The sequence below is a fragment of the Podarcis liolepis genome, assembly GCF_965112155.1.
Source record: "Podarcis liolepis genome assembly, chromosome: 2".
Taxonomy (NCBI): domain Eukaryota; kingdom Metazoa; phylum Chordata; class Lepidosauria; order Squamata; family Lacertidae; genus Podarcis; species Podarcis liolepis.
In genome coordinates this window covers 118,644,411-118,659,710 of record NC_139555.1, presented here as the reverse complement: position 1 = coordinate 118,659,710, position 15,300 = coordinate 118,644,411, and the positions used below count along the sequence as shown (strand labels likewise).

General features: G+C 48.8%; 1 protein-coding gene across 4 annotated transcripts in view; it reads left to right on the top strand.

Annotated features, from left to right (window-relative positions):
- LOC310701223 (uncharacterized protein) overlaps positions 1 to 11,160 on the top strand; it is a 42,495-nt gene extending 31,335 nt beyond the window's left edge. Inside the window, exons 1-4 of one of the 4 annotated variants that reach the window (XM_083491779.1) lie at positions 2,296 to 2,465; positions 4,853 to 5,673; positions 7,434 to 7,542; positions 9,269 to 11,160. In XM_083491779.1, coding sequence (XP_083347905.1) covers positions 4,870 to 5,673; positions 7,434 to 7,542; positions 9,269 to 10,281 — 1,926 coding nt within the window. In that variant the 5' untranslated portion in view covers positions 2,296 to 2,465; positions 4,853 to 4,869 and the 3' untranslated portion in view covers positions 10,282 to 11,160. Of the gene's footprint in view, positions 1 to 2,295; positions 2,466 to 4,852; positions 5,674 to 7,433; positions 7,543 to 9,265 lie in introns of those variants that run through there. The other 3 variants (XM_083491778.1, XM_083491777.1, XM_083491776.1) reach the window with 3 other exon arrangements.
- The last annotated feature ends 4,140 nt before the right edge of the window (positions 11,161 to 15,300 follow it).

Genomic DNA, 15,300 nt, shown 5'->3' with positions numbered 1-15,300 from the left:
GCAGTGGGTTGGGCTGGATGATCTCTGGGGTCCCTTCCAACTTGCCCGTTTCTTTTAGGTCAATCTTTTTTTAAAAAAAAAATAAAACAGAGAAAAGGGGTGAAGCATTACAGCTGTCAAAACACTTATACTTGTCAAAGCAACAAACTGACACATCACAAGCAGCTGATACAACTTTAAAAAAAGAAATAAATAGTAGATAAAAGCAGGTGGTGATTTAAAACCAAAAACCAATATCCCTGCAGTGCATACAATTGTGGGAAGGTTTCCTTTAGCAGAGTTAAACAATCCCCTTTATAAGTTTATGCAGCGATCAGCTTGTTGCTGACTCGCCTGAGTTCTTGAAATATACTCAGAGTCGCAAAGTGATTTCATGCTCTTTATTCAGCTCATAGTGGTGAGGAGGAATGAATGAATGTCCCCTCAAAGTATCTGCTTTATATACATTATTTACACAACGGGCTGCACATGATTGGTTAATTCTGGAATTCTACTGTAAGCCAATCAGGTTGTGGATTCACTTATATCTGGAGCATGATTGGGTGGTTCCTGCCAACCAATCATACTGCTGCATTGTTCTTGGACCAATCAGACTGCTGCATTCTGAATCCTATTGTTCTAGGACCAATCAGACTGCTGCAATTTGGATCCTATTGTTCTAGGACCAATCAGACTGCTGCAGTTTGAATCCTATTCAACTCAGTACATAACAGTTCTACTAATAAAGATGCCTTCCAAGTTAAAAATCCCTTTGAATCCCTCTTAAAGAATACAGTGGTACCTCGGGTTACATACGCTTCAGGTTACATACGCTTCAGGTTACAGACTCCGCTAACCCAGAAATAGTACCTTGGGTTAAGAACTTAATTCGTTCCGGAGGTCCGTTCTTAACCTGAAACTGTTCTTAACCTGAAACACCACTTTAGCTAATGGGGCTTCCCGCTGCCACCGCGCGATTTCTGTTCTCATCCTGAAGCAAAGTTCTTAACCCGAGGTACTATTTCGGGGTTAGTGGAGTCTGTAACCTGAAGCGTCTGTAACCCGAGGTACCACTGTACACACATGAATCTGATTCATGTTAACATGAAACTATTTTACTCTCAGATTCCTTCCGGTTTACAGAACTGTACCTGAAGGCAGGCTTAGGTCACATAACAAGCAAATAAACTATACCAGAAGGAAGTTGGTCCTGAGGTGACTGCAGCTGAGCAGTTATCTTTCAAAACTACCAGCAACCGACAAACTGGTTGTCACAGCAACCGGTTAGAACATGGAAGCGTTAGTCCTCTGTCAGAATGTTGTTGTTTTTTATAAGATATTTATTAAGATTTTCAAAATATTACAGAATAAAAATAAAAAAGAAGAAAATACAAAAATAAAAATGGTTAAAAACAACTCAATCCTTCCATTACTTATTTTTCATTAGCTTGTTTCCCGGACCTTCTCATGCCTCCCTTTTTTGTATTCCAGTTCGGTTTGTTGGTTCAGCAAATCCTTACCCTCTTTGTTTATCCTAGTCTTTGATCTTAAAATATTGTAATGTTAAATTTTTACCTATTAGTAATCCATTTTTCATATTCCCTTATAGTATTACAGCTGAAAACCACTTAATTTCTATCCAACATCATTCTAACATTCATTAATTTTACAATATTTCTGTAAATAGTCTTTAAATTTCTTCCAATCTTCTTCCACCGACTCTTCTCCCTGGTCTCGGATTCTGCCAGTCATTTCCGCCAGTTCCATATAGTCCATCACCTTCATCTGCCATTCTTCCAGGGTGGGTAGATCCTGTGTCTTCCAATACTTTGCAATGAGTATGAGAACATGGAAGCCGTTAGTCCTCTGTCAGAATGTTGCACTTGACTGAACCTTTACATCCCACAATATGATCCCTGGGGTCCCTTCCCACTGCTTGTTTGTTTTAGGTTAATCTTTTTAAAAAAACAAACAAACAAAAAACAGAAAATGGGGGGAGCATTACAGGTGTCAAAGCACTGATATACATGTCAAAGCAACAAACTGACACATCACAAGCAGCTGATAAAAGAAATAAATAGTAGATAAAAGCAAGTGATGATTTAAAACCAAAAACCAATAAATCAACATCCCTGCAGCGCATACAATAGCCAAAACATATTAGTCGGGCCAGTAAGCTTGTTATTCGTCTCTCTCTCAGGAAGGATGAGGTCAAAGCCAATTGCAAAATTTTCATATAAAAATGGAACCTTTTTTTAAAAAAAATGCATCACTCTGAGAGACTGGCGAGGCCAAGTGCCTGCGGTGATGTGGTGCTGAAAGAGTTAATATGGCCAAAGAGCCGCGTGGGCCTAGACAAGTCGCGGGAAACCACGGGAGCAGGAAGTGAAGGCGATCCATAGAGAAGGGTTCTTTCTTCCTGGCTTCCTTCCTTCCTGCCCCGCCTCCTGCCTCCCACGTGGGGGAGGGGGTGCTGCCTTCCAAGGGTGAGCCTTAAGCTGGGGCTTCTGCATTGAAGGACAAAAGGCAGACGAGCGGGCGAGGAGGAGGAGGGGAAGCAAAGCCTTGAGATTTGGAAAATGGGAGCGGGGGGTTGGGGGGGGTCCCCCGGGTGGGGGGGGGCGAGGGGATCCTGCCGTGGCGTGGGGGGGGTGTTAAAAATGCATATATGCCTTTGCAGGTTAGGATTTGTGGGCTGTTTCTGTCACTAACCCTGCATCCATCTCTAGCTGCTCATTTTCCTCTCGCAGGTTCCCAAATCAGGTTTCTGTGTGTTGTTCTTTTTTGAGCGCAGCAGGCAGATGTTCAGCAGGTGAAGCGCAGAGATGTTACTAGTTCTCACCGAAAGGGGCATAGCTCAGGGGTAGAGCATTTGTACTGCATGCAGGAGGTGCCAGGTTCAGTCCCCAGCATCTCCAGGTAGGGTTGCCCCTTGCCCCCAAACCCTCCAGACCTGCTGCCAGTCAGTGTAGACTGTATTTAGCTTGGTGGGCCAGGGGTCTGACTCCCTAGAAGGTACCTTCTCAAGGAAAGGGAGATTCCTGGGTCTTTTAGCCGTTGTGCAGAAGAGGGGATTTTTGACAAGTTTATTTAATTTTGTTTCTCGTTCCTTGGGGACAAGTTGCAAAGGAACAAAGGACGCTGCTTATACCAAGTTGCTCCATCTGCCTGAGACTTGCCTACACTGACTGGCAGCAGCTCTCCCATGGTGCCATTTCTAGTCTTGCTCAAGGCAGATCCACTAAAGTGAGCAGACATGACTAATCTAGGTTCATTCATTTGAGTGGATCTATTATGAGTAGAGCGTAGTTTGATGCATTCCAGGGTCTCAGGCAGGGGACACCCTCTCCCAGCCCTACCTGGGACCTTCTGCATGCAGAACAGCTGTCCTGCCTCTGAGCTGTCCTGCCTCTGAGCTGTCCTGCCTCTGAGCTGTTTACGCCCTTCGCCTTTTAGTTGGATCAGTTTGTTTTGAGGGTTCGATTGCTGTTGGCTTTTATGTTTTGCTTTTTTATATATTTGATGGCTGCGGTTAACCTTGAGGAAGAGAGGAAGCTGAATCTGAATCAGGCCATTGGTCCTTGCAGCTCCCATTTCAATCAGTGTTTAAGTTGCTTTGGGTTGTCCTGGGCAAGATAAAGCGACTGACAAATTTAATAAATCAATAAAAAGAAATAGCTTGGTACTGACTGCAGTGAGCAGGGAAACAGGAGGCACCATAAGATAACATTTAATGCTGGTGCTGCACACTCGGCCGGAGTGTGCCGGAGACCCATAGGTCACATGCCAAGCACTGCCCTTCCGCAAGCTGTGCTGGTTCCGGTCTGCCCCTTCTGCATAACTGCAACAGGGAACCCGCAGTCACTTTTACATCTGATTGCCCAGTGATCTGGATGAACCCGCTGTGTGTGAGGCTGTTAGTAGCACAGGAGCGTTGCCAGAGAATAGAAATGCTGGTAACTTCCTTGTGGTTTCCATGTACCACAACTTAAGAGACCTCCTTATCCCTTCTGTACCCAGCACATTGCTGCCATCTGGAGGAAAAATTACTGCAAGTTCCAAAGATCTCAGAAGCCCACTGTACATAAGCTCAGAGCAGGGCCTGTAGTGTGGCTGTCCCTGTTCTGTGGAATAGCATCCCTGTCAATCTGCACTTTGGGGAACCATGGAAGACATTTTTATTCCAACAGGATTTCCCAGCTGGATAAAGGGCGTCTTTACCACAAGTGTCTTCTTTGCTAGGGATTTTAGTCTTGTTATAAACCCATTTGTTACCTTTGTCTGTTTTCACTGCTTTTAATTACCTTATTTGTAAATCACCATGAGAGAGGGTGGTTCAGAAGGCGATGAATAAATCAGTGACAATAATAATTGTTAGCAACTCAAAGCTCTTCCTTAAATTAAATCTGTTTTCCAAGGTGGACAGAGTTTTAGATCGCCAGTAGCCATGATAATCTAACAGTGTCTGTGTCTGAAATTGCATTCATTGCAGGGGGTTGGACTCGATGACTCTGAGCCCTCTCCAACTCTGTAGTTTTATTATTTGTAGATTATTTGTAGAGAAGGAGGAACAGATAGAGATTCTGCCCTTCATGCGGAAGGGTCTAGATTAAATCCCTGGCATGTCCAAGTATGGCTGGGAAGGCATCATCTGAAACGCAGGAGGGCTGCTGTTGTATATAAAGTAGCTTCCTATATCCAGCTCCATTAGGCTTTTTATTGTTCTTTTTTTATTACTACCATCCAACCTCTGCTTTAAAGAGAGCCTGCCGCCTTCTGAGGTAGCCAGGCTGCTCATGGTAGGAAACCGAGAACCGGGCTAAGCTAGGCCTGATCTGGAGAGGTGATTTTGTTGTGTTCTTAACATTTCTAGGCCGAGAGAGGGAGAAGATGGCTGCCGTGGGAAGTGGCGCCGCCATGTCCTTAGCCCTTCCCTACCAGCCAGTGCTTGAGCAAGGGCCTCGGCCCGGAGAGAGAACAGGCGAGGAGGAAGACGACACAGCAGGCCCCAAACCCGACAAGGACGTCAACAAAAGAGCCAGGAAAACCGTTCCGGCCAGCATGGCGGCGGAGCTCCTGCGATGGCCGGCATCACAACAAGTCAAGCAGGAGCCAGGCGACGGGATCCCGCAGGGCTGGGACGGTCCCTGGCAGGAGTTCCTGAAGGCGGTTCAGTCCCCGCACCCGGGCTGGGGCAACGCGCAGCTGCCCGCGGCGTGGGAGGAGAGCAGCAAGGCCTTTGAGGGAGCCGCCGACGCCTGGATGTGGCCGCGAGGGGACTGGGCGGCCCGGCCCTTCTTGGGAGAGCCGCAGCCAGCCCCCCAACACCCTCCGGAAGGCAGAGAGAGGGGCGACGGCGCCAGCGGGAAGTTAAAGGCTGAGAGCTCGAGGCCGGGCCTGGTCAGCGCCGAGTCCCAGCGCCGGCGCTTCCGGCAGTTTGGCTACCGGGAGGCCGAGGGGCCTCGCGAGGTCTGCGTCCGGCTGCGGGAACTGTGCCGCCAATGGCTGGAGCCCGAGCGGCACACCAAGGAGCAGATCCTGGAGCTGCTGATCCTGGAGCAGTTCCTGACCATCCTGCCGCCCGAGATCCAGAGTTGGGTGAGGGAATGGGGGCCGGAGACCTGCGCCCAGGCGGTGGCCCTGGCCGAGGGCTTCCTGAGGAGGCCCCGGGAGCCCAAGAGGTGGGAGCAGCAGGTGAGGCAGCTCTCCCCCCCTCAGGACTTTGGGGGGGGGGTGGCAGAAGCAGGGCCCCTAACCGCAGCGGGGAGAGCATAGCCATTGTGGCTCATAGTAGCCATCGACAACCGTCTCCCCTCTCAATCTGCCGAATCCTATTTTAAGTCTGTCTACATCCTAACACATACCGTAGATTCCAGCATATTTGTCGTTTAGTCATGTCCGACTCTTCATGACCCCATGGACCAGAGCACGCCAGGCACTCCTGTCTTCCACTGCCTCCCGCAGTTTGGTCAAACTCATGCTGGTCGCTTCGAGAACACTGTCCAACCATCTCGTCCTCTGTCGTCCCCTTCTCCTTGTGCCCTCCATCTTTCCCAGCACCAGGGTCTTTCCCAGGGAGTCTTCTCATGAGGTGGCCAAAGTATTGGAGCCTCAGCTTCACGATCTGTCCTTCCAGTGAGCGCTCAGGGCTGATTTCCTTCAAAATGGATACGTTTGATCTTCTTGCAGTCCATGGGACTCTCAAGAGTCTCCTCCAGCACCACAATTCAAAAGCATCAATTCTTCGCCGATCAGCCTTCTTTATGGTCCATCTCTCACTTCCATACATCACTACTAGGAAAACCATAGCTTTAACTATACGGACCTTTTCCAGCATATAAGACGACTTTTTAAGCCCGGAAATTTCTCCAAAAAGTCAAGGGTCGTCTTACATGCCAGGTATGGGTTCACTGGGCAGCTTCAACAGACAGCTTCCTCCCAGTGCGGAGCCCGCTGCCCAGTGAAGCTGCCACGTATAAGACTGGGCAGCTGCCAATTTGGGGGGTCGTCTTACACGCCCAGTCACCTAATACGCCGGAATCTACGGTACATAGCGCTGAAAGGTAAGTCAGGTCACATGCAGTCCATATGAGATTCTAACATATCATTTAGCGAATTTTCAGATGTTGACCATCCTTTTGAAGCAGAAGGCAGTGTGTCTGTAGAAAGGAGTGACTGAAGGTTTGGGTTGCTGCGCTCTGCATCTGTCAGTTTTTCAGTGTTGTCCTCCCAATTAATGTGGAATCTTGTGACCCTGGGGTTAGATGCCACAACATTCCTCTGGAGCTTAGAAAAATCTGGTTTTACCAGAGGATTTTCTCTCAGTTCTGCTTCAGTATATTCACTGTTCACATAATAGCCAACTCTAATAAATTCTTGACCTCTGTAGGTGCAGGTGGTTAACACAACTGTAACTCCTACAGCATCTGCATCCGGAATTAGTCCCGGATTAGGAGCATCTGCCTGAAATACAAACATGTGTCTTCCTGCAGGAACAGGGCCCAACAGAGGTCAAGAATTTATTAGAGTTGCAGCAACCCAAACCTTCAGTCGCTCCTTTCTACAGATGCCCTGCCTTCTGCTTCAGAAGGGTGGTCAACATCAGAAAATTCACTAAATGTTGTGTTAGAATCTCATATGGACTGCTTGTGACCTGACTTACCTTTCAGCGCTATGTATGTGTTAGGATGTAGACAGACACACACACACACACACACACACACACACACACACACACACATCATCACCAGAAATGATTTCCCGAGAATTACATATTCAACATGTGAAGAATTTGTTTTAGAATCCTATTTTAAGGCCGGCCAAATTGGTGGCTCCTCCTCCTCCTTGTGGCAGGGAGTTCCGCAGTTTAACTCTGTTCTCTGTGTGAAGAAACCTTCCCTTTAGTCTGCCTTGTGTCTTCCGCAAACCTTCTTCGTTCTCCCTTGTGGTTCTAGATCTCAAAGCCTTTTCAGGAAATGCCCAAGGCGGAGCAGGCTCCATCAGACGCGGGGCTGTGGCAGCTGTACAGGGAGGCAAAGCAGGACAGCGACGGCAGCTCAGTGGGTAGGTATTCCTCATGCCTGTGCAGGGGGTGTGGCCTCGAGAAGGTTCCAAGGGCCAGTTAAAGGTCGCAGAGGGCCACATTTCCCACCCCTGCTCTTTTGGTGAGTTATGAAGCCTTCTTTTAAAAAAATAAAATGCCTTGCTTTTACAGTGGTGCCCCGCAGGACGAATGCCTCGCAAGACGGAAAACCCGCTAGACGAAAGGGTTTTCCGTTTTTGAGCTGCTTCGCAAGACGAATTTCCCTATGGGCTTGCTTCGCAAGACAAAAATGTCTTGCGAGTGTTCCAATTTTTTTCGCTTTCCCCCCCTTTTTCTAAGCCGCTAATAGCCTTTTAGCCGCTAATCCGCTAAGCCTTTAATAGCCACTAAGCCTTTAATAGCTGCTAAACCGCTAATAGCGCTAAGCCGCTAATAGGGTTTCTTCGCAAGACGAAAAAACCGCTAGACGAAGAGACTCGCGGAACGGATTATTTTCGTCTTGCGAGGCACCACTGTAATTTGCAATGGTATTTTTCTTTTACTGATCACATTCTAACTGTTTTATTATATTCTCTTGTTTTTGTGGTATTTTACTCTTCTTGGGAACCCCTGCAGGGTGTTAGTTTTTCATCGCCTGAGGTTAAAACCCCTCACACATATCAGAGCTATCATAAATAAATATAACAGGGTACTCTGACAAAACACGGCCTAGGCCTTTGCCCAGTTTCATAGGTCGGGCACCACTGCTGAGAAGGCCCTCTGCCTGGTTCCCTGTAACCTCATTTCTTCCAGTGAGGGCCCTCAGAGCTGGACCTCAGTGTCCAGGCTGGACGATGGGGGTGGAGAGAAATAAAAGATATTTTATTTCTACTATATATTTTGGAAGGTTGTTTATCCTCTACTGAATGGGACACATTTGGATATCACAGCCAAATTCTGCACAAAATTCTGAATTTTTTTGAAAAAGAGCAGGGTGTTGTGTATGGATACCACTGGACGCCATTTTGAATCAAGATGGCAGGCTGAACCTTTCAAAAATGAAGACGCTCCTTCAGGTGCACTGGGCCAGGGCCGTTTAAGGCTTTAAAAGTGAGCACCAACATTTTGAATTGTGCTCAGAAATGTAGTGGGAGCCAATGTAGGTCTTTCAAGGACTGGTGTTACAGTATATGGTCTTGGTGGCCACTCCCAGTCACCAGTCTAGCTGCCGCATTCTGGATTAGTTGCAGTTTCTGGGTCACCTTCAAAGTAGCCCCCACATAGAGCACATTGCAGTAGTCCAAGCAGGAGATAACCAGAGCATGCACCACTCTGGTGAGACGGTCTGTGGGCAGGTAGGGTCTCAGCCTGCGTACCAGATGGAGCTGGTAGACAGCTGCCCTGGACACAGAACTGACCTGTGACTCCATGGACAGCTGTGAGTCCAAAATCACTCCCAGGCTGTGCACCTGGTCCTTCATGGCACAGTTACCCCGTTCAGGACCAGGCTTCTTCTAAAGTCATCTGAGTTGGTGGTCACCACTTCCTCCTGTGAGACCAAGTTCCAAAGATGAACTGTGTGCCGCGTGGAGAAGTTATTTTATCTGTCCTGCATCTGTGAACATTTATGCTGGTTGAGATGGGTCCTTGGCTTGGCCCAGCAGCCCAGTCTCTCTTTGCATTCTATAAAGAAATCAGTTCATCATTCAGTTCTCTTATTTGCAAGGAATGACCGATGTGTCTCTCCCTTCTCTTAATTCCCAGCAGGCGATGGGTGGGCGAGCGAGAATGAAGAAGAGAAACCTCGGATGAGATGTTCTGAGAAAACTGGGCCTTCCGGGTCGTACGGAGAGAACCCTTTCCTATGTCCTGAGCAGTTGGGCTCCTTTGAAAACCAACACAAATCAGAGAATCCACACGACGTCCCCTTGGGAGACGGGGAGTGCAAACCGGTAGCCTTTCCGGGAGTTGTTCCGAAACTTGGCGACCTGGTGGCTCAAGAGAGGATCCACAAGGACCGGAGGAGGAAAGTGTGCACCGAGTGCGGGAAAGCGTTTGGCCGGAGCTCTGACCTCCTTAAACACCGGAGAACCCACACGGGGGAAAAACCTTTCCAGTGCCTGCACTGCGGGAGAAGCTTCAGCGACCGCTCCAACCTCATCGCACACCGGAGAATCCACTCAGAGAAGAAGCTGTACCAGTGCTTGGACTGCGGCAAGAGCTTCTGCCAGAACTCGTACCTGGTCCGCCACCGGAGGACCCACACGGGCGAGAAGCCCTACAAGTGCTCGTACTGCGGCAAAGGGTTCAGCGACAGCTCGAACCTGGTGGTGCACAAGAGGACCCATACGGCCAGCGACAAGCCCTACCGCTGTCCGGATTGCGGGCGGAAGTTCAGCGAGCCCTCGCTCCTAGGCCGCCACCAGCGGATGCATGCCAAGGAGAGGCCCTACAACTGCTCGGACTGCGGGAAGACGTTCCGCCACCGCTCGGATCTGGTCCGCCACCGGAGGACCCACACGGGGGAGAAGCCCTTCAAGTGCCTGGACTGCGGCAAGGGCTTCAGCCAGAGGTCTCACTGTAGCACCCACGAGAGGCGGCACACGAGGCAGAAACTGTACCCGCAGCACTTGGAGGGTGGGAAAGGCTTCGGCCCGGCTGAAATCGGACTTCCTGCGAAGGAGGAAGCGGCGGAAGCGGCTCAAAGGATCGCTACACAGAAGGACGTGAGGGTGGGGCATATGTGTGTCCTTCTCCACACCGAGTGGGGCTACTTATAGCGCGAGGTAATTTGACACGATGGGACTTTCCGGTTTTTGTTTTGTAAATGGCAAAGTGCATTACTTCAAAATGTGGCGAGCCAGTCCTGCTGTGTTTGAAGGCCTTCTCCTCTGCTCCTTCTGCTGAGTAGGCCCTGGACCTCTGCCCTCAAGCTCTGCCCTGACAGCACCCCTGGCTTACAGTCCGCCTTGTTTGTAAAAGCCCGTTCGCTTGGTACCAATTCTTAACGCGCCCCGAGCGACTAGCATGGACGTTTTACGAAAACTGCTTTTTGCTGCCGTTTTCCACAAGTGACTAACTTAGCCCGTCTCCCGAGTATACTTATTACTTTGTGTTTGTGGACTACTAACTTTTGCCCAATGTATGTGCCGAAATTGGGATCTGACAAAGAATTCCGCCTCCTGTTGATGAGTTTGGCTTTTAAAAAAAATCAAAGTAAGTTTCTAGTCCTCATCTGTGCCAAGATAGGTTTGAAAGTTTATATGCATACACATGATATTTGGAGGTGTCTCGGAAGCCAAAAGAGGGGGTCAAGCGAGTGGGGCTTGAGTGGGATCCACAGCACTGGCTCTCTTTCCACCTCTTCTCCCCATGTCCAAAACAGACTAAAGAGCCACTGGAATTCTGGGAAAGTGCCGCAGGCACCAATCAGCTTCCGTGTAAGGGGTAACTCCTGATCATGTTGCTTGTGCTGAACTTCTTATGGTCTGAGCAAGGAATCTTTCATGGGGGTGGGGAGATGTGTCCTTTGGAAATGGGACTTTGCGGAAAGGCGGTGGATTTTTTACAAGGTGGGGTAGGTAGAATGCCTTCCTGTGACCAACCGCCCATCCTGTCTTGGTGGCGGTGGCTGCAAAATAAATCCTGAACGAAGTAAACATTCACGCGAGGGCTGGCTTTATTTGCCGCGAGGAGAAATAAGAGAGTTGCTTCCAAGCATTGTCCTGATGTTATGGAATGTTCGCCAACAGTCCCCTTGCGGAAGGGGAAGGTTCGCTTATTATTAGAATTTATATACCGCCCTATACCTGGGGGTCTCAGGGCGGTTCACAGAATAAAATCAAGAAATAAAACCACAGAATACATAATAAAAATAAAAACAATCACCCAGTAGCCCCCCACCCACCACAAAAAAACACATTTTAAAAGGGCATAGGATGTAAATCAGATCAACCAAAGGCCTGGTTAAAAAGGAACGTTTTTGCCTGGCACCTAAAGGTGTACAATGAAGGTGCCAGGTGAACTTCCCTGGGGAGATCATTCCACAGATGGGGAGCCACTGCAGAGAAGGCCCTGTTCTCATGTTGCAACCCTCCAAACCTCTTGAGGAGGTGACACACAAAGGAGGGCCTCAGGAGATGATCTCAGGGTCTGGGTAGGTTCATACGGAAAGAGGTATTGCAGTCCTGAGCCGTTTAAGGCTTTGTAGGTCAAAACCAGCACTTTGAATTGGGCCCAGAAACTGATCGGTTGCCAATGCAGTCAGACCAGGATTGATGTAATATGCTCAAAGTGTCTTGCTCTGGTGAGCAACCTGGCTGCTGAATTCTGCACTACCTGAAGTTTCCGAAATTTCTTCAGAGGCAGCCCTACGTATAACGCATTGCAGTAATCTAACCTTGAAGTTACCAGAGCATGGACGACGGTAGTTAGGCTATCCTTGTCCAAATAGGGGCGTAGCTGGGCCATCAGCCGAAGCTGATGGAAGGCACTCTGGGCCACTGTGGCCACCAGGCCTCCCTGTCTGGCCAAGCCGTGCTCATCTGCTCCCCGTACGTCATGCGTGATGCCAAGTGTGGGCATAAAGCAGCAGAGAGTTGAGGCTTTGGTACATTGTGCTGTGCAGAAATGGGTCACCTGGGGTCAAGGTGCTATGAGAGGATTGGCCTGTCTACATGGCGTGCGGGGAAAAAGAGAAGGATCTGGCACATTGAGCGCCTCCGGTCCCCCACTCCTGCTAAACCCACTTGGCTGGAAGCCCCACTGAATACAACAGGGATTCCACACCCACACCAGCCCTCATGTTGCCTTCCCAAAGCTGGTTATTTGAAGGGCCAGGGTCCTAGAAGCCTCCCACCTCCTTCCCAAAGCTGGGGAAGGACTAACTAGGTTTTGGGAAGGACGTGGGAGGCCTCTAGGACCTCCCTGAATCATTCCGGCTGCCCTTTTTGCCATTTCCCCCAGCTCCGCAATATCCCCTTTCCCCTGTCAGAATGGGGAAAGTTCCATTTGGGTTGAGCTGGGGGGGGGGTTCCTGCTGGGGCATCCATCCGGTGTGACATTTATTCCCTACTCTTCTTCGCCAGCAGGTCGCAGGGGAGATTACAATTTTACATTCCGTATTATAGTTAAAACATATCACCACTGCAGGAATAGGGTGGGCCCTCACACTTGGTTTGGGTCGATACCTGCTTTTCAGCATCCCGATATACCGATCTATCACAATGTCTGGAACTTTGTAGCAGCAAATAGTAGGGCTGGGCTATATCCATAGCTGTCAACCTTTCCTTTTTTGCGGGAAATTCCCTTATTCCAGCGTCGTTTCCTGCTGCTTCCTGCTGCTATCCCAGATTGTTAGATATCCCGTAGACTGTCCCCAGGACGGGTGAGGCTGCTGATCCCTTATTTTCAAATCTGAAAGTTGACAGCTATAGCTATATCTGGCTTTCAACTTGGTGATATATCACCAGCTAAACATCACGATATTCCGATATATCACAATGTCTGGAATAAGGATGAAGCTATGGGGAAGCAGTGGCTGGCTTCACAGTTTTCCCACATTGTAATTTTTGCAGAGCACGCCATGGTTTGCAATATATTGCCAGGTAAAAAACTAGGAAACCAATATCACGATATGGACTCCAAACCAGTTTTGGACGGTATATCACCCAGCCCACACACCCGTCTGGTGTCACAGTCCAGGGGAAAAAGAGTGTATTCATTCGCCAAAAGCTGCAATGAAGGTACCAGGCGCGCTTCTGCTGGGCTGCCACCATCCTTGAACTTCTGACGGAGGCAAAACTATACCTCAAGGTCCTCTCTGCTGATCTTAAAACCCAAGAGGGTTTCGGGAAGGAGGCCCTCTCAGATATTGGGGGCCTCCGGCATTTAGGGCTTTCAAGTGAGCATCTTTGAATTGGGCCCAGGAATGAACAGGCAATCAGTACTTGTGTTCTTCCAGTGGCAAAGGCATAGGGTCCCTTTGCCAACAGTCTGCAGTATAGTCCCAGATTCACAGGGCTGCAGTTGGAAGGGACATCTAGTCCAACCCTCTGCAAAGCGGGAAGCGAGAGTCATTCACCTGCTGTGCAAAGAAGCACAATGTGCTACTGGAGGAGGACCAAACACGGTGTCCTCTTTGGACAGTTTCCTCGCTCACCTGGGTGAAATTCCAAGTTGCTCAAGGCGATGAGGCGAGGACCCATAAAACCAAGGCTGGGGTCAGCATTTAACTCAAACACCAGGCCAAAAGGAAATACATACATACATACATACATACATACATACATAGACATACAGACAGATGCCTTCATCCTTTTTCCTACAACCCAAATCTTACAACGGCTGCCCATTAACCCACAAAGGAATTGGCTGCACTGCAAACTAGATTGCCAGTGTGGTGTAGTGGTTGAGAGCGGTAGTCTCGTAATCTGGGGAACCTGGTTCGCGTCTCCGCTCCTCCACATGCAGCTGCTGGGTGACCCTGGGCCAGTCACACTTCTCTGAAGTCTTTCAGCCCCACTCACCTCGGAGAGTGTTTGTTGTGGGGGAGGAAGGGAAAGGAGATTGTTAGACGCTTTGAGACTCCTTAAAGGGAGTGAAAGGCGGGATATCAAATCCAAACTCTTCTTCTTCTTCTTCTTCTTCTTCTTCTTCTTCTTCTTCTTCTTCTTCTTCTTCTTCTTCTTCAATTATTTAATAGCACCGTTGTCAATACTGACAGGCAAATGGAAAGTTACAGAGTGCCAAGCAGAGACTTAATAATATGTAACTTGATTATTCAGTCTTGTTAGCATGGGATGCAGGGGGAAAACCAAATATTTGCATGTGTATATTTGTGTTTTTAGTGAGAGGGGGAAAAAAAATTGTAACGGTAAGTTCCCAAAAAAGAAGAACAAATAATGTACCCACAAATAATCTTGCTTGATTTCATACTGGTGGGGGGTGGGGAGAAAAAACGGGGCTCAGAGGATATGCCCCCAAAGGACACACCCTCTGACCACACGAGGCCCATCTCTGATTGCTTCAGGGTGGACTTCAAGCTTGACCCTCGACAAAACATCCTATGCACTATTCAATTATTTAAAATATTGCATTGATGAGATACCTGGTGCACTGCAGACCTTACCTGGGGCAGGGGGCAACTAAAGCAACTGCGTTCCCGACAGTAGGATGTGAGGGACTGTAGGCCTGATCTTTCTCCTAACCTGCCCCCCCCCCTGTTTGACAGGTAGGTAGGACCACCCACTTGTCAATCATTTGATACAATCATGGTTCCAGATGATAGGTCAGTAGGCAGTTTCTACCCTCCTGTTGAAGTTGGAGGAGCCAAATTAAAACATCAGGATTTAACCCTCCTTGTTAGTTCTTGGGGTTCCCTGCAGGGAACTGGTGAGTGCAGCCTACCTAGCAACATTCAATCCCCCTTGATGGGGCAGGGGGGTTAAATCCTGCTTTCGGCAGGGTCGGTTTCCCCCCTCCCCTCCATTTGCCTTTGCCCAAGAAAGAAAATAGATGCTTGAAATGTGGGAACACTGTCAAAAAGTCTTGCCTTCTCCAAGAGGCCTAAGGAGAGAGGTGGCCTTGCCGTGAGGAACATACTGAGTCGAGACCATTAGAAACACAGAACTGTTGGAAGGGGACCCTGAGGGTCATCTAGTCCAACCCCCTGCAGTGCAGGAATGTTAACTGGGGAAAAATGGTGAAGTCCAGTCAAAGGTGACTGGTGTTGCGGCGCTCCATCCGACCTCTGCTTAAAGAACCTCCAAGGAAGGAGAGTCCATCTAGCTCAGTGTTGT